This window comes from Syngnathus leptorhynchus, chromosome 22, assembly GCF_054491065.1.
Source record: "Syngnathus leptorhynchus isolate UIUO chromosome 22, UIUO_Slep, whole genome shotgun sequence".
Taxonomy (NCBI): Eukaryota; Metazoa; Chordata; class Actinopteri; order Syngnathiformes; family Syngnathidae; genus Syngnathus; species Syngnathus leptorhynchus.
The window spans coordinates 2,582,200-2,601,257 of record NC_141216.1 but is presented as its reverse complement, the minus strand read 5'-3'; the positions used below and the strand labels follow the sequence as shown (position 1 = coordinate 2,601,257).

Sequence of the window (19,058 nt, the reverse complement as noted above, 5' to 3'; positions counted from 1 at the left end):
TGTTTCTCCCCCAGTGGTAAACTTAGTTCTGAGACTGCGCCACTGCGGTCTCCTACTTGACACCGTGTCCCACGATGGACCACCCCTCCCCGTGTTGTCACAAAGCATGCCAGACCACTGGTGAACGCCGCCGTCTATCTTCAGGACATGTCAATGTATGTGTGTAATGATCCCTGGGTGGACAATTAGGTCAACCTTGTTATGACACATAGTGAATGACACAGGTTGAACAATATAGCTATAGATAGAGGATGGATCAACTGTAACGGGAATAACTTTATAGCTTGTGTGTCTTGCTTGATTTATATGATGTTAAATCTGAAGGTTTTTTTTGAAGGCCTTTATGACCCTATGTATATTTTTCTTGGTGTTTTTGTCGGTTTATTGCACAATTAAACTGAAGATGCTCAAGGTATTGGCTTGGATTTATTTTTGTACTATTGTCAAAACATCAGAGCTGCGTTTGCTTTAATTTACTTTCACTTCTGTGGACTAATAAAAGAACCCAAAACACTTGAGAGGATTAAAATATTTTTTTAATTAAATTCTGTTTTATTTATATGATGCCAAATCAATCTGGCACTTTTACACAGAGTAGGTTTAAATTTAATTGATTTTTTTGGAGGGGTGGGTTACACTATGATTAAAGAGTGTTATGGCAGTTGTCTTTTGTAATTTTTGTTGTTTACAGCCATATTAAATGTTGTTTGTTGCTAAAAGTATTTGTATTTTGTGTGTTTTAGTAAACTCTTTAACATCTTTATTTTGTATATTTTATGATACTATTATGGTTTCCAGTTCAGTGCTGGTTAGTACCTTTCCAATATGGCTGCCATGCGCACGCACAACGACAGGGAAGTCGGGTAAGTTACGTAACGGCGTGACGTATGACGTCATGACGTTTTTTGAAGATTCCCTGTAAACTTGACGGAAGAACTTTTAGGTGTTGTTGTTTTTGAGGAAGTACAAGTGTTGCTAGTGAACAAACGACATTTTTTTATGACCAACTTGTAGTAATACCACTATAACGTGAGTTTGCACGAGCATGCACTAGACTAAGTTTTACATTTGCGTTTAAAAGTCCCGTATCGTGACTGAAATAACTGAATTCAAATTAGCACTGGATGCTAGTAATTGTGCGGTTATATAAAAAAATGTAAACACAGGTGAAAGTTGGGTGAAATGATGCTAACAGGTTATTGACAGATGGCTGGAGAACCCGCTGAAGCGACACAACTTGGAGACTTAGAAGATGACGAAATGTCGGGGGACAGAACAGATGCCAAACCTGACCGCAAGGGGCGGTTTTTACTCTTTGGGTAAGTCCCTTAAGTACTTTTTTTTTTTGTGTGACCCTGAAGCCACTGACACCCCCTGGTCAAATTGGCATCCATAAAATATCAAGCAGCTAAAAGTGTTTTGAAAATTGAGGTTAGTTTGGTACAACCACTATAATAAATAATATGCCTCTAAACCGAGCGCTATCCCCGTTGACCCCGAGTGTGGTCACGGCGGCGTGAGGTCCGAGGGGCCCTGGGGTGTTGAATAGGCCTTTAGAAAGCGCTGGTGCGTTGGCGAAGTTGCTGACTCAGGGAGGAGGTCACCACGCGCCACCCCCCCTTTCCGGCGGCACCCCCCCCTTCGACCCGTGGCGGCCCAGTCAGGTTGCTCATCCAGCACAGAGAGCATGTCAGCATCCTAGCACTCACTCGGCCCCCCCAACAATCAGCTGGAGGAACAAACTCTTTTGCAGATGCAGAGTGGCGTAGCGCTCAATGACGAACCCAGGTAAGTCGACCCCACGTGATGCTCGAGCTCATCACCGCCGCGCCCCGTCCTGCCCACCGCCGCTCTTTGCTGCCCACCCTCGATTGTTTGGTACGGCGCGTTGGCACAATTTGGAGCTGGGAGGGGGGGGGGGGGTACGGCGTCAAATCACACGTTTAATAGAACACGAGCGGGCCATTGTTGACCCCCCGTGGCCAGGCCCTTCTGGAATACGCCGCCCATCTGGATGGATCGGCCAAAGAATGCCAACATGGCAGCCGCCGCAGAATAGCCACAAAGACATTTTCCTCTCGCCTCCGCTAATCTCCGCATTCTTAATCTGCCGCTTCTACCTCCAGTTTGAATTTGAAATGTGTACCAATTGGACTCAAGGTTAGGTTGGATTACAGCGACCGAATTTGGCCATCACGTTAATGCCTGGAAAGCATATGTACTTTTTGGTCTCTGAGTAAGTACTTGCTTTTGTGTCGTGTGACAATTTAACAAATTGAAATTACGCACAAGTTGTTATTTTTAAGTCTTTATTTATTAACACTCGAAAAGTAAATTAATCGATACATATTAATTCTTGTGCGTTTGTATTTAGCAAGAAGCATAAGGATGGCCAGACGCGGGAGCAGGACTACTCTTCTGAAAGCCATTACAGAATTGTCTCACCAACATTCCAGTATAAGATGAGCCACCGGCGAGTGGGCAAGTGCATCATCATCAACAACAAAAACTTTGAAGAAAGGACAGGTGTGAAAGCAAAAGGCTCAAATTTTTTTTTTTTTTTTTTTAAATGAGACTTCTGAGCATCCACGTTTCCCCGTCAGGGATGAATGTACGCAACGGGACAGACCGTGACGCCGGCGAGCTGTTCAAGTGCTTCAAGAGTCTGGGCTTCAACGTCTTCATCTACAACGATCAGACCTGCGAGAAGATGGAGCGTCTCCTCAGAGAAGGTGAGGACTCCCAATTTCAGAATGAACTTTTATCATGAAATTCAAACGTGTGTGTTAGCTTCAGAGGAAGACCACAGCGACAGCTCGTGTTTCGCCTGCATCCTGCTGAGCCACGGCGAAGAGGGCATGATCTACGGCACGGACGGCGCCATGCCCATCAAGACCATGACCTCGCTCTTCAGGGGGGACATGTGCAAAAGTCTGGTGGGGAAGCCCAAGCTCTTCTTTATCCAGGTAGGAGACGTGTCAGCGGAAGACATACGGAAGACTGAGTCATCACTGGCTTTGCGTCACCAGGCTTGTCGGGGTTCCGAATTCGATGACGGCATCCAGACGGATTCGGGTCCGCCCAACGACACCCTGGAGACGGACGCCAACCCGAGACATAAGATCCCGGTGGAGGCCGATTTCCTCTTTGCCTACTCCACCGTGCCGGGTGAGTCGCTTTACGAGAACCGCCTGATGCCCTGGGTTATGTTCTAACGTCAAAACAAATTGCGGGCAGGGTACTACTCCTGGAGGAACCCCGGGCGCGGCTCCTGGTTCGTGCAGGCTCTGTGCAACGTCCTCAACGAGTTCGGCAAGCAGCTGGAGATCATGCAGATCTTGACCCGCGTCAACTACATGGTGGCCACCAGCTTCGAGTCCTGGTCCGAGGACCCGCGCTTTAGCGAGAAGAAGCAGATCCCCTGCGTGGTCTCCATGCTGACCAAGGAGCTCTATTTCAATTGACGACGGCGGGGACGGACCGAGCCGTCCGAGAAGCATTCAGGGATGATTCCGGCACCGGCGGGAACAAGCGCTGCACTTTGGATTGGGCCCGAAACGGAATCTTTTTATAGTGGCACTCCACTTTCTGGTTGTTTTTTTTTTCTCCTCCTCTCTTCTTCAGGTTTTTCTTCACAACAGTGGCGTCACGTTTGATCGGATCTTTGTCAGCAGGCATTGTGAGATATGCATGTTCTTCTACTACCACTTCACTTTTGTTCCCGCACTTGTCGCTGCCATTTCTTTGTCCGAATAGGTGCCGTCTCGTCATTTTCACTCACAACAAGTTCGCAAGTTTGAGTTGAAACTACCATCCTCAGGTTCATTCATGTCCCGTAAAGCGTTGGAGAAAAATTGTAACCTGTTAACGTACCGTTTGCGATCCAAAATGAGTTCTTTGAAGGGCAATTTATTAAGTGCGGACAAACTCATTTAGTATAGACATGAAACAATTTTTAGTATTGTTTTTAATATATAAATATTTGGCACCAAAAATAAGTGGCGTAACATATTTAAAAAAACAGAAATCATATTTATGGCCCAATTTGATGTCATGAGTGGAAATAATATGAAAATTTTAATAATTCAATAAATGGGAAAAAATGTCCGTTATTGGTTATTTTTAAGTATGACCCACTTTAGAATCATAAGTTAGAAAAAAAATAAAATTCTAAACTGATTGGTGCCACCATAGAAGAAGAATTTTACTGTTTTCACGCAAGCTTGTTTGGAAGGCCTGCAAATTGTGCCCTGAAAAACAAACATTTCCGTTTAATTGTAAGAAAATCTCTTTTCTATCGCAATATGGGACAAACGTTTGTCTGTGTGCTTGCGTCCATTACAGAGGCAGCTATTGACGATGACAAGTGTCAACCTCACGGTACCCTTTCTCCGTGTCGCCGCACTCATTCTCACACGTTGTCCGTGTTTTTTCATTTGATTTTGAAATCGCTCTTTGAACAATTTGAACACACCGGTGACGAGCAATTACAAACTTTCCGTTTGAAAACCCAAAACCGAGTATCGACCCACCTCGGATCTTTGATCCTAACCCAAACTGTGCAGAAAGGAGTGTTTGCGCCACTATTATGTCCCCCCCCCATCATTATTTAGGGGTTCCATTTTAAATGCTTTCTGGTGTTAAATGCTGTTGTCCTCACTAAATTTATTTGAAAGGCTTTAGATGCATGCATGAAGTAAAAAAGAAAAAAATCATCTGAACCAGTGTTAAAAAAAAAACCACACACATCCAAACAGAAGAATGCTTATGTAAAAAAAATTTAAACATGAATTTCTTGTGTCATGAGCTGAGTGGTTTGTAGCAACGCATACGACCTACTGTACCCAACCACACATTTTGTTAACTAATTGGTTGTTTCTTGTACATAAAAGAAATGTGTGTAAAATAAACATTTACACATTTTATATTGCACTGGACTTACAAATATTATAATATATTTGTAGCAGGACTGGTGAGTTTTATTACATCATCAAATGAGGGAAGAAAATTCAATTTTTTTTATACACATAAAAAAAATTGGGAGGCTTTCAACAACAAAAAGATAGAAACATTTATTATTAGAGATGTTAATTATAAAATAAAAAATGCTAAGTCCATCATAAAGACAGCAGCAACATAATACGTTCTTTACATGACCATGTTGTAAATGACAACTATTTATTGATGACATCATTTGTTGACGTGCTTGATTTTCCGCAGAGCCACTCGCCAAAGTGCTTCTCCATGGCCTTTCTGGCGCCCCAGCTGCCATTGTTCACCGTAGGGATGATCTTAAGCGGACGCAGCCACTGAACAAAACGCTTCAGCTCAAGGAAGCTGCTGTGTTCACTGTACGGAATCCCTGGAAGATGGAAAACAAAAAGGCCGTGAGAGTTGAATCCAAATCGGAACACGTGATCAGTGCGCAGACCATAGATCGAGACATCGCCGCTGACGACCGGTTGAATATCTTCTAGCGACGCCGTCCGCTGACTGAAGGTCCAGCCCGTGGGCTTGAAGGCCACCAGACGGTCATACTGGCCGGAAAACTTCCCCAGATGCTCCTCCAGCTTCTGCAGAGGACCGCTTTCCATTTTCATGCTGTGAAAACTCACAAAATGATCCTTTCCTACCCTGACGTTGAGTTGCATCATGGGAAGCACGTGGACCCGCGCCGCCTTCCAATCTGTGGTCAAATGCCGCTTGATGTGCTCCGACTCCAGACAGCACATGGTGTTGTATTTGTCCCGGGAGAGGCAGACTTTGGAGCGCAAAACCTCCGCCAAGGCTTCAAAGTGACAAAACAAATGAGTTCATCTTTTTTTTTTTTTCCTTCTCTCTCCTGGATGTCACTCACCCAAGAAGACTTTCTCCTTCCCCACAGAGTAGGATCCGCACACCACCAGGGTGCGAGGATGCAGCGTCACCGACTCAAAGGCGGCGCGGGCGGCAAAGTCGATGACCTCCTGTTGCTTGGGGAAAGTGTACTCGGGGCCGCAATACCTACGAAGACCACCTGGGTTACCGACGCCATTGTTTCTCGGAGGATGCGCGTTGAGAACGTCGCTCACGTGGTGTCCAGGTAGAGCGTGTGCACCCTGCAAGCCAGCAGCTCCGGGTAAGCCTCCATGGAGGGATCGGCTCGGAAGTCGCCCGTGTGAAGGACAGTCTGTCCGTTGGGCAGGAAGAAGAGCAACATGGCCGCTCCTGGACAACTGAAAAGAGTCCACCATGAGGGAAAAATGAAGAGATAAAAATGCCAGAGAGAAGACAGGAATCACTTGGACGTACTGGTTGGCGTCGAGGAGGAGGACTTCCGCCCCATCCACGCTCACCCTCGTGTTCATGGGGAGGATGTGCACGTGCTGCTCGGCCACCTTCAGCTTGCTCTTCACCAGGTTGCCTGTGATCTGACATTAACGTGGTCAAGCATGGAGACACACCCACTTCTTCTGTCTTCCCATTTTGGCTTACTTTGTTACAGTAGATGGGAAACGTGGATTTCCTGGTGAGCCCTCCGTAGTGGTCCGAGTGAAAATGGGTCAGGAAGTAGGCGCTGATGCCTTCAATGGCGCCGTACCGGAAGGCGTCGATGGCGAATGCCGTGCCTGAGTGGTGAGATTGCAAAAATGAAGAGTTGCTGCTAAAAGTTGCAGAGGGAGAAGAAGCCATAGTGCTGCTGAGGTGACAAACCTGGAATCCTTTTATAAAACGGACACCGACGCGGTCGTTCATCTCCATTGTTGTCGTCTCTGTTCCGCCATTTGTTTCTTGCCACCTCCACCTTGTTGCCAGCTTTACCAGCAGCCTCCCCGCTTCGGCCCGCATGTTCAGCAGGGTTCCTCTTCCATTCTCTCCTGGAGGAAGCTCCGTCAGCTGCCTCCGCTTTCACCTCCACCTTCAACGCTTTGAGGCCGAAGAACACTCCGATGTCTGTCTGCTTGAGTCCGGAACCTCGCGCCGCCATGCTTTGACCCTTTCGAGGAGGCGCCGCTCTGGACTGAGAAGGCCCGAAAGTTGACGTTTGAAGACTTTCCTTCAAGCGTTCCAAAACAATCCCCTGTGGGGATTGAAGTTTTTCGCCAGCAGTCAGCGAGACTTTACCGGTGCCTTCGTCGTGATCTGACAAATCCGTAAGGGGCTCATCTTCGCTGAAGAGAACCATGGAGCTTTCATCTTCAGATGCATCCATCTCAGCTGGAAGCTCCGAGAGTGGCGAGTAGGATATCAGATCTTCGCTGTTCTGAGACGATTGACTGACCGGCGGTGTCTCCGTCCTACTTCCCTGCGAAGAGGTAACAGAACGACCGCTGGAAGACCAGCCTTTCTTCTTCTTCATATCGTCCGGCCCGGGGGAGCGCAGCAGCAGGAGGCCGTTAGTGACTTGGGATGTCGGCGGCGAGGGCGGCGCCACGAAGTGCTCTCGAGAGGTATTATGGTTAGGAGGATGGCGCTCGCTGTCTTGTGGTTGGATCGGCGCGGCTTGGCTGTTGGCTCGGGCGTGGGCCAACTGCGTGTGGTTGAACTTCTTATAGTGGTTCGGAATGGAGGACGAACACAAGGCATCAGGACATTCTATGAGATGGACAACAAAAACACAACACAGAGGTCAAAATTGCAGGCTTGCGAAATCTATGCTGCATTGAACGCACCAGTTGGACCACTTGTTATCTGGATTTTGCAACATTTTTTTACCTTTGCAAGTGTCCCTTGGTGTGTCCAGACATTCAGTAACGTGCCATCTTTGCGACTGCACCGATAAGATATAGAATGGCATCTGGCAAATGGGACAAAAGCCTTCCATGGTTTCACTGTCAACATGTTGTGTCTCCTTTGCAAGTGACAACGAGCTGGGATCACGTTGTCCATTGTTTACATTAGCAGGGACGTCAATCGGAGTGGCTGCACTATCAGGGATCTTGCATGACTTTGTCTTCGTTGTGCATTTTCTTTTGGACGCATTTCCACGAGCAGACAACTCTTGTTTCTTCTTTTTCTTTGCAAGAGGTTTATAATCCCAGATGTCACTTTCAGAGTCGCTTTTCTGGGACATTTCACAACACGATGTGCCCAAAGCCCTCGTAATAGCAAGAGAACTAAAGTGTATTAACATTCCGATCTAGCTGAGAATAGTAAAAAAAAATTATAGGCGCAACTATTGTCTACATATGCGATTTATAAATATCAATGTACAAAAACGCCGCATCGTTCAATGCATTTGAATTTGGTTTTCGTGAGACATCGCTCCAGTGCCAGTTTGAATTGAGTAAATGCAATGCGTTAAACGCAGCAGCACTTTCAAACGATTAACCGGAATCGGACTACAAGGGCTTCAAACTCGTACGGAGTTTAAATACTAATCTTATCAGTCTGCATAGCATCCAAAACAACTTTTTGTATCAATATGAAAAGAGACACGTCTATTTTAATTTATTTGATGATATCAAATTTTGTCGAAAGCAGCGGTGCGAATTGATATGACGAGTTTACCCAATAGGTCCATCTGAATAGTGATGTTAATTCCAGTTCTTTTAAGTGAAAAGAATCTTTAGAAACAGTTCACTCAAAAGATTCGTTCAAACGAATCGTTCAACGAATTTTTTAATAACGTGTATGCATATACACGCCTACATTTTCTTATCCAATATATCTACTGCAATTTCACATTAGATTGCTTTGAAATTTACTTTTATTATTATTATTATTACAATGATGAGCAAATCTCTGTTTGCTCATATCATTACAACTCGGTCATAAATTTGTATGAAACTCAGACTAAATGACAGAAGATTATTTTTTTTTGACAAGGCTGGTCTTTTTGACAAGTTTTTGAGCATCTTTTATGCGTGTTGACTTCATTATTCGAACTAGTGTTATATACAGTGTGGGAGTGTCTTTTCTGCAGGTTGCCAAAAACGCACTTTTGTGTGACTTGAATTAAGCTTTCTCGGCTACCGTACACTTCCGCTTTAGCGAGCAGCTAGCTGTTTAGGTTGTTGCCATTTGGGCTTTCGCGTGAGTCATGTCAACTTTTTACAAGCTCTCCATTTGCTGTATATATGTACACGCGTACATGTCAACAATGACATGAAAGGAGAATAATTGTTAGTCGTTAGGTCAGTGGAACTCGCTAGCTCTCGTGAAACAAGAGGTGGAGCGTTGGCTAGCACGCCCACAAGTAGCACTCACTCGGCTGTCAATCAATGGATAATGAACGAAAGCGTTTGACTTCAACGTTGTTTTTCCATGTCCAACTTGAAGACTGGAGCCTCCACGTTGGCCGCTGGTCGTCTATCTGCAGATCTCGAAAGGTAGGTACCTCCCCATTTTCCATGTGGCATTATGCATCTGGTGACTAGCAAGGTGGACCTCAACGTTTGCCTCCTAATCTTATATGACTTCAAATATTCCAAAATGTTAAAAAGTCTAGTTTTGATCATAGTTGGCACACATGAAAAGTGAAAGTGTACCACTTTGTTCTTCTAAAATCATGACTTGAATAAAAAAAAAAAAAAAGAAACAATTTGTGTTCGTTAGTTGGTAGTGTTATGTGCTTGAGGAGCTGATGTGCGACGTCATCTTGTCATGGCACACCAGGGAGAAGGTGAGCACATGCAAGCAGCTGACATCTCTCACAAAACCTAAGTGCCAGGTACTGCACAATATCATCATCATCACACCCGTCTGAATGTGTTTTTTCGTGACATTGATGGAAACCAAGTTAGTCAGAAACATATTTAACTCACTTGGTTTGTGTCAGTGTCATGGAAAAACATGTCCAAAAGTGTGTGGTGGTGGTGGTGGTACTGTGCAGTACTTGGCTGGCACTTCGGTTTTGTCCCAGTGAGAGATGTTTCCACTGTTTGCATGTGCTCACCTTCCTTCCCCTGAGTGTCTGCCACGAGAAGTAAGTGGCATCGTACCTGAGCCAGCTCATCAAGCACTTGAACTGCTTCCATGCATGCATGCAGGCAGGGCCTTTTCAAACTGCTTTTCTATTCAATCAAATTATTCAAGTGGAATGCGTGCAAATTTGCTCCTTTTGAAGTCTTTCATGCTTGCTGGTCACTGCATTGGCAAAGTACTGTTTGAAAACCCAAGTGTCCACTATATGTTTTCAGCCTTGAGGTGAGTGTCACTGCAACAGACACAAGTCTTTGCTGCTTCTCTCTGTGTCCACATGAGTCCAAGTGATGCAATTGCAGTCACTTTGAGTCATGTGGACAGAGAGAAGCAGTCAAAGACTTGGCTCTGTTCTGTGGCAGAAGGCAAACACTCAACTCAAAGCTGAAAAGAGCCTTCCAAAACCTAAGTGCCACTTTGCCCGCCTTCAAACTCTGCCCCAATTCAGCCTGACCAATCACGACGCGGCTTAAATTTGCATAACCACGCCCACTTTTTGACAGCCAATCAGAATGCAGCGTGTTGCGCATCCGACCAATCAGATTGCTTCATTTCGGGGAAACCACGCCCACTCGAATCCAACCAATCGCAGATCACCGTATTTGCATATCCACGCCCACTTTTCAACCAATCAGGAAGCAGTATTCCAGTCATAATTCCGCCCATTTCTCAAAATTTCCCCAAAAAAAAATTCAGTAGAAAAAAATAAAAATATTGGAAAGAAAAGAAAGTTTGGTTTTGTGAAGTTTGATAATGAAGAGTTGAAAGTTTGTTATTTGTAATAAAGCTTTATTTCTTTTGCAGAGTAAACATTCAAACACAAGAAAGTAACAAGTTGGATGGCAGTCTGCTCGTTGTCGAGTGGTGAAGTGGTCGGCCAGAGGAACGAGTGGTGAAGTGGTCGGCCAGAGGAACGAGTGGTGAAGTGGTCGGCCAGTGGGACGAGTGTTTCTCCATGCTTGGACCTGAGACAAAGATTGGTAAGTAAAAAGTCAAGTCAAACTGTTGTGCAGAAAATAGTTTGGCATGATACATACCAGTTCTCAAGTAGAGTATTGCACAGAGTGTTGTATGCTGCATGACCCAGGAAGCTGATTTTCTTCCTTGCTGCATGACCCAAAAAGTTTTGTTCCTTGCCTGTCAGAAAATAGGGGAAAAAATTATTGGAATAAAGATAAAATTGTGCAATGAGTAGTTAAAGTACCTTACTTCTCAGGTTGCCTTAGAGCTGAGGCAGTACCAAGGAAACTGAAGTGCTGCTTTGCGCTCTGGTCCTCAGCTTCTGCTGCGAGCAAGTACTTGATGGTGCTCCACACTGGTCACACAAAAAACGGATTCAAATTTTGAAACCAGTTTGCTAGAATGTCATTTACTTTCCTTCCTTCTCTTGGCAGCACAGACCCAGGTGAATGAGCTCAGAGAGGCTCAAGACAACCTGTGGCAGGCTTTTCCCTTTCTGGGCCAAGATTTGCCATCTCTGCCTGGAAAGAAAAAGAAACATTGACGACAACAACTCCATTTAAGTTTACTGCTTTTACTTTTAACTGTAGACTGGAAGCAGCTGGTCGGTTGCTGGTGCACAGGCAGAGTTCCTGAAATGTTGGCAAGACTCTCCAGGGTGGACACCTGCACATATCACAAACGAGAGAACATCAAGCTGCATTTATTTGAGCGTCAACGCTGGAAATGGAGGCAGCCTTGAAGAACCGTGGCATGGTTTTGGAGGGCTGGTTCCTTTGGCCAGCAGGTGGCAGATTTACCAACTACATCCTTACTGGAAACTGCTCTGCAGGAATAGGGAGGCATAAAAATAAAATAAGCAGGTAAGCGCGTTTGAACAATGTTAAATTTGTAGTAAATTGTCACCTGTCACCACATCGGACAAGAGGTTGATGCCACAGGTTCAAAACTTTGTAGATCTTCACCAGGATATCCATGCTGCAGAAATTAAGTCACTTGGCCCCACCTAGTGGACAAAGGAAGGAAGAACATGCTTAAATGTTTGACACGTGCCAAACATTTGGACGCGTGCGTGTTTCACCAGTGAGGAATGGAGGGCAGCGCCAGACAGAGTTCTCTCCAACCACGGCTTGCTGGTCTGAAAGACACGGTAACGTTACAACCATTCTGCTTTTACATTTTCAGCCTAACAATCAAATTGGGTTGAGCAAGAGTAGACCTACCTGCAAGTGTCAAAGCCATGCCAGGACTGCAAGGCGGCCATCTTGGACCCTGCAGACAAAAGAAAGAACAATTGTTTGCTTTAATTTGATAAGATTGCTTGCTAATAAAAGTTTTTTTGCAGTCAATCTGCTCCCTCTGTTCCAGATTCAGGCCTGTGGACAGAAATGAGAAGACAATTAGAGCAGTCGAAGGACTTTAAAACTCACAGAAAGTCAGTCGGCCATGTGGACTCGTTTTGAAGATTTGCACCTGCAGACAGAAAGCAGAAAATTAATTTATTTGATTTATGCAAACGCTGCTTTGTCGACTTACCTTCGGCCAAACGGCGCTGTCGTCCAGACGTTGCTAAATGTTTGTGCAAAAATCGTGTTAGTCCTCTTTTCACACGGTGCGTGCTTGAGTTTTGAAAATGGAGACGTACTTACCCACCGTTAAATGCGCCAAATGAATGCGTTTTGGTGGTCGTCGAACACGCTAACTGCTAACGCTAGCTTCTGCAAACTTCTTGGCTTGCATGCTTGCGAGATGGAAGCACGCCCAAAGTGCAAGTTGACGCTGAAAAGAGAGCAAAAGCAGTCAGTTTGAAAAGGTTAACAAACGTTGAACACCTACCATGCCACTTTTAAACGCCGTTGTGCAGCAGGTGGACCAGAGCAGCGTGGCGCTCGCTCGCTGTCAGAGGAGAATGTGAGATCGAGCGTCGCGTTCATGACGCTTTTTATAGTCTTTTTGTGATGACGTCATCAGACAAAAAAGAAAAAAAAACTTAGAAGTGGAAACCGTGGGGGACCTGGTCTCGAACCAGCACAGCAATCTTCGGAGTCAATGGTCTTATCCCCTCGACCATTGCCTGACGAGTTGCAATTCGAGATTTGTTGTTATTATCGCAAATCTTGAAGCTATCTTCGGGAAAGGTTCAGAGTAACCTTCAATTACAAACTTTTGACGTAGAAGAGCCATATCTCGATTGGCCGAATGGATAGAGCTTTTCCCTTGAGTTCGGGAGAGGCGGGTTCGAATCTAATGTGTGGCTGTAATTCATTTGAAAAGCTGCAAAGAGCGAGTCTCGAAACCGAGGCTGCTGGACACCAACCCAAGTCATAAACCATTCAGCTATTTTGGCGTTAAAAATTATCGAGTTTTGTTATGTATTCATAGTATATGTTCCAGGAAATGGATAAAATTACTAAATCACCTCTCATATCCAGAACTACAATGGTGTAGTAGGTAAAGCTTTTGCCTTATGTTCGGGAGAACCAAGTTCGAGTCTCATACCATTCAAGCTTTATCTCAAAGTTTACCTCGTGCGGGGCTCGAACCATGGTCTCCCGAACACCGGGTAAAGTTTAAACCATTATGTCATTTTGCCAGCGGACCTCAAAAATATTTTTTGGGTAGTGTACTTTAAAATGTCAACTTGCTCAAAAAATGCTAATTACTGGTGTTGACAGAACATTCAATGGTGTATTGGATAACGCTTTTGCCTTAAGCGCGGTAGACACGGGTTCGAGTGTTACACTTAGCAAACTATGTAAAATGTTCATTTTACGCTGGGTTACATACAAGTGAATGGGGGCACTGCCGATTTGCGGTTGCATGGCGTCATTACATGAACCACTTCATATAGCATGTACCGCAGTCTCAACTATGCAAACTTTAGCTCTAAGTCTGCTTCGTGTAGGTTTCGAACCATGCTCTCCTGGTCACCGGTTAAAGTTATAAACCATTCTGTCATTTTGACGTGGAAATTGGGCGTTTTGTTTTTTATCAGGTAGTGAATTGTACATAGAGAACGCTTGGTCGAAAAGGAAAATTTGACATGTTCATTTTACGCTGGGTTACATACAAGTGAATGGGGGCACTGCCGTCTTGCGGTAGCTTGGCGTCATTACATGAACCATTTCATAAAGCATGAACCGTAGTCTTACACTATGCAAACTTTAGCTCAAAATCTGCTTCGTGTAGGTTTCGAACCATGCTCTCCCGGTCATCGGTTAAAGTTATAAACCATTCTGCCATTTTGACGTGGAAATTGGGCGTTTTTTTTTTTTTTTTTATCAGGTAGTGAATTGTACATAGAGGACGCTTGGTCGAAAAAGAAAATTTGACATGTTCATTTTACGCTGCGTTACATACAAGTGAAGGGGGGCACTGCCGTCTTGCGGTAGCTTGGCGTCATTACATGAAGCACTTCATAAAGCATGAACCACAGTCTTACACTATGCAAACTTCAGCTTAAAGTCTGCTTCGTGTAGGGCTCAAATCATGCTCTCCCGGTCCTGTTTGATATGTGACGTCAGTCGGACACTCCATTAGGTACACCTAATCACAGGCCACTTGATTAGGGCAAAAGTCCCTTCATGATGATCGCACCAAGGAAGAAAGAATGTCAACAAAGGACGCCAACTCACATAACGTAAAACACATATACATATTGTCATATAAAGCAGCGAACCAAATGTCAGATATTTATGTTTTGATTGGCGAATATGAAAACAAAGAATAAAACACCAGACAAGTTATGACACAAATGTTTATTAAAATAATAAAAGTACATCTCAAACCAGCAATCTAATGTGAAACTGCAGTCGATATATTGGATAACAATATTTAGGCATATAAATGCATACACGTTATTTCAAACCTACTATAAATGATTGGAAATCTACATTCTTGCTTACATAGTTCGCGCCAAAAGACGCAACACGTTCACTGCACTGGAAGGTAGTTCACTCACTGACTCGTTTCCTCACTGATCCGTTCCTTCTCGCTATGAAGTGGAAATGGAAATCACTCACTGACTCGTTCACCCACGGATCCATTCAGTTGATGAACGCGAAATGTGCTGCTTGACGACTCGTTACGGTATTTTCTTCTTCGCTTTGTTTACGGCGTGGTGGCACCAGCTTCAATGCGCATGACTGACACCTACTGGTTGAAATCATATGAACTGAAAAAAGAACGAATCACTTTAGGAAGTGATTCGTTCACTCTCGTTCACTGAAAACATTCGTTCTTTTGAACGAATCGTTCACTCACGAGCCAACGCTCCAGCTGAAGCTGCAAACATGGCTTCTGGGTGCAGCCTGTCAACTCTATTTCCTCTTCAAAGTGTGCTCGACGACGCATTAAATGACGCCGCGACACAAGAGGCGATGGAAGCTCTCGTCTTCGAGTATCTGAAAGACATGGACGAGAGGGAAGAACTCAAGATGCCGGACTTTGACACCGGTAAGCCGTTGAACCTGGCACACAAGCCAATGTTTGGGTTTGCTCGCAAAACTGCAGACACAAACAAGACTAGACGTCAGGATTTCCAAGTGAAGTCATTTATCTCCCGTTGAGAGCCATGAGTGTATTCGAACCCCTGTTTTGCAATATTATGTTTTTTTGTTTTGTTTACCTAGTGCAATCTACAGTACCCCAACTCACCAATAGATGGCGTTGTAGAGCTAACCATTTTACCCAAATAAAAACTGTGTGTGGTGGGAATTATGTTTGTCAATGTTGCATAATGGATTCTTTTCTGTTCCTTTTGTGTTTGGCTACAGGTCTGGAATGGCTTAACACGGAAGGCCCGCTGTCTTTTAGCAAGGAGCTGGCGGGAAAATTGGTACTCCTGGACTTCTTTACCTATTGTTGCATCAACTGCATGCACATCCTGCCAGACCTTCACTACCTTGAGCAGAGGCACTCAGTCCAAGGTACTGATGATTGGCAAAATCTTACACAATAAAGGTCATTTATTTGAGCAGATCCCCTTATTTGGGGAAAAAGTATGTTGCTCAAAACATCAGACTTCACCCTACGTGACTCTTTGCAGCATCTGCGAGTACCTAAAAATACGTCCACGCTTGAAATTCGACATCGGCCGCCACGCACACACACTGGCCATCTCGCCGCACATTATTATCAAACAGGCCTTATCTTTGGCACGGCTTCGGGTACATTCCGTCTGCCGTTGTGCTCGGCGAGGTGTGGGAGCCACCCACTTCAGTCACTCCCACAGTAAGCAGCCCGTCATAACTGCAATATGTTTTTGCGGAGGATTCATATTTTGTTTACCTTTCCACGATTGAGGTCGAATAGTGGGAGACGGCATCGACAGAGTCCTCGCGGCACACCGCAAAATTGAGCAATTTGCCTGAAAAGTCAACAAAGATGACAATTCAATATAAATGTATTGGTGGTCAAACTATTTGGCGAGATAAACGGAGTACTATCAAGAAATCACGCTCAGCTGAACGCGGCGCCTCGAAACACGTTTGCGAGTTGTGTAACGTCGGAGCGATCGGACGATTTCGGGGAAATCGTTTTTGTGGGATTTCTAACCAGGACAGAGATGCATTCTTTGACAACAAACTAAGTTGTTACATGAAGTGCTTTGGGCCAATTGAGAACATGAAAGCAAAGCTTGGGCTTGCACGAGTTGTTGTTGTTGACATAATTGAGCCAAAAACGGAAGGCTTAGATCCGAACCATTAGTCGGGGCTCTTTTGAAAAGACAAATAAACATTCTAAAGCTTGAATACATGAAGAAAATTCTAACAACATTTTTTATCATCTCAGATGGACTGGTTATTGTTGGCGTACATTCTGCCAAATTCCCAAATGAAAAGGTAAGTCAGTCAAATTTAAATCTAATTGAATCCCATTTTGATGCCAGAATCATATTTTGAAAAAATGATTGCATATTAAAAAAAAATTGTTCAGCCTTACCGCGTGTGTCCTCGGAAGGTTCTGGACAATGTCCGCAGCGCCGTGCTCCGCTACGACATCCGCCACCCGGTCGTGAACGACAGTGACGCGAGTCTCTGGCACCAGCTGGAGGTCTCCTGCTGGCCCACGTTGGTGCTGGTGGGCCCGCGGGGCAACCTGCTCTTCACGCTGGTGGGCGAGGGCCACCGCGACAGGTTGAGGCTCTTCGCTGACGTCAGCCTTCGTTACTACCGGGAGAAGAAGCTGTTGCTGGCGCACCTGGTGGGCGTCAAGCTCTACCGGGACTCGCTGCCTCCCAGCATCCTGTCGTTTCCCGGGAAGCTCTGCGTGGACCGCGCCGGCGATAGACTGGCCATCGCCGACACGGGACATCACCGCATTCTGGTGGCGTCTTCCACGTGTCAGGTGTTGCACATCATCGGAGGTAGCGTGCCGTGTTTCCTTAAAGAGAAATACAAATGTGCATTCTGCAACGCGTTTTTGCTCCAGTTTGTAAGTGCGACCATTTAACACCCTTAACTGCGACCTCAGCAATAGGAAAAAAAAAAAAGATCAGGACTTTTGGTTATTTTTAACTCAATCCCATGCTTCTAAAAGCCTTGACGGAGCCACATGGCCGCCAGTGCTGTTCCCAGGCCAACACTCATATTGGCAGCGTCCGGGACGAAGTGCACACTGGGAACTGGCGACGACCTCCATCGCAGGGACAAAAATGCCCAGTGGGACTTTTATTTCTGTCGGCTGAACTCATTCGACGGCCGCTGTTTGCTTTGGGCTCTCCAAATACGCGCCGCGCCGGTGGAGCTCTGCTTTTTTGCAGTTTGCTGTCGTTAATCCAAACATTGCCAAATATTTTTTTTTTACTGATTTGTTTGTTGTTGTGATGATTACTGACATTGCATGCCTCATAGCTTGCTTTTTTTTTTTTCTGGATCCAGGCCCTGAAAGCGGAAGGCGAGACGGCTCCTTGTCTGAAGTCTCCTTCAACTCTCCTCAGGGCGTGGCTATGAAGGGCGACGTCATCTACGTGGCCGACACGGAGAACCACCTGATCCGAAAGGTCAAACCGAGACAAGGAAGTCCCTCTCGGGCTTGTGGTTTCCGCTCACGTGCCCGCCTCCCTCAATGCAGATCGACCTGTCGGAAGGGCGGGTCAGCACGCTGGCCGGCCTCGGCGTCCAAGGTACGGACAAAGCCGGCGGCGCCATGGGAGACGAGCAGCCCATCAGCTCTCCCTGGGACGTAGCGCTGGGCACAGCTGGTGAGTGAGCTCGGTTTTTAATATGGGGCGGCCAAATAGGTCACTTTCTCGCTCGTGTGTGTGTGTAGGCGGCGCCGAAGACAACGTGCTGTGGGTGGCCATGGCGGGAACCCATCAGATCTGGGCTGTGTTCCTAGCAGATGGGAAACTGCCCAAAGGAAGGTGATACAGGCTAACAACTGCAATTGGCAGCCCGCCACGCGCCTCAACCGCATTGTCACGTCCAACAGCGAGTGCAAAGCGGGCACGTGCGTGCGATGGGCCGGCAGCGGCAGTGAGGAGAACCGCAACAACGCCTACCCGCACAAGGCGGGCTTCGCCCAGCCCTCGGGCTTGGCCGCCGCCCCCGAGGACCCGTGGGGCTGCCTCTTCGTGGCGGACAGCGAGAGCAGCACCGTGCGCACGCTGGCGCTGAAGGACGGCGCCGTCAAGCTACTAGTTGGTGGCGAGAGAGACCCCACGGTGGGTGAAAGGTCGCGGTGGCCTTTTGAGTAAGTATCCCATTTTGCCTGATGCGCTTTTGCCTGGTTTGAACCAGAACCTCTTTGCTTTCGGGGATGTGGACGGGAAGGGCGTGGAGGCCAAGCTGCAGCATCCGCTGGGCGTGGCGTGGTCGCCGCAGCGAAACTTGCTCTACGTGGCCGACTCCTACAATCACAAGGTGAGGATGCGTCCGTGCACTTGGAGATGAATGACTTCAATCGTGTTTGCGCGCAGATTAAAGTGGTGGACCCCAAGACGAAGCATTGCAGCACTTTGGCCGGCACGGGCGAAGCGGGCGACACCGTGGGTCCCGATTTCGCCGCGTCCCGCTTCAACGAGCCCGGCGGCATCTGCGCGGGCGGCGGCGGCAACCTCCTCTATGTCGCCGACACCAACAACCACCAAATCAAAGTGCTAGACCTCCGCTCGAAAAGCGTCTCGCTGGTAAATCGCGTTGCGAGATTTCAGACGGCTTTACGTCCCCACAGCTGACTTTCACATTTAACAC

General features: G+C 46.2%; 5 protein-coding genes and 1 long non-coding RNA gene across 25 annotated transcripts in view; 3 read left to right on the top strand and 3 right to left on the bottom strand.

The window, feature by feature from the left end:
- Positions 1 to 880: 880 nt before the first annotated feature.
- On the top strand, positions 881 to 4,925 carry casp7 (caspase 7, apoptosis-related cysteine peptidase). 2 transcript variants are annotated; one of them, XM_085903951.1, is made up of 7 exons: positions 881 to 1,029; positions 1,207 to 1,319; positions 2,375 to 2,526; positions 2,604 to 2,732; positions 2,791 to 2,966; positions 3,030 to 3,168; positions 3,238 to 4,925. In XM_085903951.1, the coding sequence occupies exons 2-7, from the start codon at positions 1,207 to 1,209 to the stop codon at positions 3,462 to 3,464; spliced, it is 936 nt and encodes a 311-aa protein (XP_085760077.1). In that variant the 5' UTR covers positions 881 to 1,029; the 3' UTR covers positions 3,465 to 4,925. The 2 variants fall into 2 exon arrangements, with proteins under 2 accessions (XP_085760077.1, XP_085760078.1); XM_085903952.1 differs by having other exon boundaries at positions 889 to 1,029; positions 1,196 to 1,319.
- An 11-nt stretch (positions 4,926 to 4,936) lies between these two features.
- On the bottom strand, positions 4,937 to 8,398 carry dclre1a (DNA cross-link repair 1A (PSO2 homolog, S. cerevisiae)). 2 transcript variants are annotated; one of them, XM_085903948.1, is made up of 9 exons: positions 7,696 to 8,398; positions 6,694 to 7,575; positions 6,475 to 6,608; positions 6,292 to 6,410; positions 6,072 to 6,215; positions 5,858 to 6,003; positions 5,634 to 5,788; positions 5,432 to 5,573; positions 4,937 to 5,362 (listed from the first exon to the last, which is right to left on the bottom strand). In XM_085903948.1, exons 1-9 carry the CDS (start codon positions 8,111 to 8,113, stop codon positions 5,175 to 5,177), a joined length of 2,328 nt encoding a protein of 775 aa, XP_085760074.1. In that variant the 5' UTR covers positions 8,114 to 8,398; the 3' UTR covers positions 4,937 to 5,174. The 2 variants fall into 2 exon arrangements, with proteins under 2 accessions (XP_085760074.1, XP_085760073.1); XM_085903947.1 differs by having other exon boundaries at positions 4,937 to 5,573.
- Positions 8,399 to 8,962: 564 nt separating this feature from the next.
- LOC147039285 (uncharacterized) lies at positions 8,963 to 12,547 on the top strand. 2 transcript variants are annotated; one of them, XR_015063472.1, is made up of 4 exons: positions 8,963 to 9,311; positions 10,708 to 10,883; positions 11,120 to 11,726; positions 11,821 to 12,547. It is a non-coding gene; the product is annotated as an uncharacterized LOC147039285 (long non-coding RNA). The 2 variants fall into 2 exon arrangements; XR_015063473.1 differs by having other exon boundaries at positions 11,454 to 11,726; positions 11,821 to 12,543.
- On the bottom strand, positions 10,685 to 14,271 carry LOC147039284 (uncharacterized). Of its 11 annotated transcripts, none has more exons than XR_015063469.1 (12): positions 12,700 to 12,804; positions 12,513 to 12,642; positions 12,400 to 12,432; positions 12,294 to 12,336; positions 12,087 to 12,135; positions 11,945 to 12,001; positions 11,770 to 11,869; positions 11,611 to 11,689; positions 11,442 to 11,529; positions 11,113 to 11,384; positions 10,941 to 11,040; positions 10,685 to 10,868 (listed from the first exon to the last, which is right to left on the bottom strand). XR_015063469.1 is itself a non-coding variant. In XM_085904719.1 (12 exons), exons 7-11 carry the CDS (start codon positions 11,838 to 11,840, stop codon positions 10,947 to 10,949), a joined length of 438 nt encoding a protein of 145 aa, XP_085760845.1. In that variant the 5' UTR covers positions 11,841 to 12,001; positions 12,087 to 12,135; positions 12,294 to 12,336; positions 12,400 to 12,432; positions 12,513 to 12,642; positions 12,700 to 12,812; positions 14,224 to 14,271; the 3' UTR covers positions 10,685 to 10,868; positions 10,941 to 10,946. The 11 variants fall into 11 exon arrangements, 5 of the variants coding, with proteins under 5 accessions (XP_085760845.1, XP_085760843.1, XP_085760844.1 ...); XM_085904719.1 differs by adding an exon at positions 14,224 to 14,271 and having other exon boundaries at positions 11,113 to 11,218; positions 11,770 to 12,001; positions 12,700 to 12,812; XM_085904717.1 differs by having other exon boundaries at positions 11,113 to 11,218; positions 12,700 to 12,818.
- A 335-nt stretch (positions 14,272 to 14,606) lies between these two features.
- The window catches only part of ccdc186 (coiled-coil domain-containing protein 186), a 23,033-nt gene continuing 18,581 nt past the window's right edge, over positions 14,607 to 19,058 (bottom strand). For 5 of the 6 annotated variants that reach the window (XR_015063363.1, XR_015063359.1, XR_015063360.1 and 2 more), the window contains 3 exons: positions 16,807 to 17,247; positions 16,153 to 16,231; positions 14,607 to 15,266 (listed from right to left, as the gene is read on the bottom strand). The gene's annotated coding sequence lies outside the window, so the exon portion shown is untranslated. The remainder of the gene's footprint in view (positions 15,267 to 16,152; positions 16,232 to 16,806; positions 17,248 to 19,058) is intronic. The other variant, XR_015063361.1, reaches the window with a different exon arrangement.
- Positions 14,990 to 19,058, top strand: part of nhlrc2 (NHL repeat containing 2) — a 9,232-nt gene continuing 5,163 nt past the window's right edge. The window contains exons 1-10 of one of the 2 annotated variants that reach the window (XM_085904154.1): positions 14,990 to 15,318; positions 15,639 to 15,791; positions 16,657 to 16,706; positions 16,825 to 17,230; positions 17,745 to 17,866; positions 17,938 to 18,067; positions 18,136 to 18,229; positions 18,298 to 18,529; positions 18,606 to 18,728; positions 18,785 to 18,994. In XM_085904154.1, coding sequence (XP_085760280.1) covers positions 15,156 to 15,318; positions 15,639 to 15,791; positions 16,657 to 16,706; positions 16,825 to 17,230; positions 17,745 to 17,866; positions 17,938 to 18,067; positions 18,136 to 18,229; positions 18,298 to 18,529; positions 18,606 to 18,728; positions 18,785 to 18,994 — 1,683 coding nt within the window. In that variant the 5' untranslated portion in view covers positions 14,990 to 15,155. The remainder of the gene's footprint in view (positions 15,319 to 15,638; positions 15,792 to 16,656; positions 16,707 to 16,824; positions 17,231 to 17,744; positions 17,867 to 17,937; positions 18,068 to 18,135; positions 18,230 to 18,297; positions 18,530 to 18,605; positions 18,729 to 18,784; positions 18,995 to 19,058) is intronic. The other variant, XM_085904153.1, reaches the window with a different exon arrangement.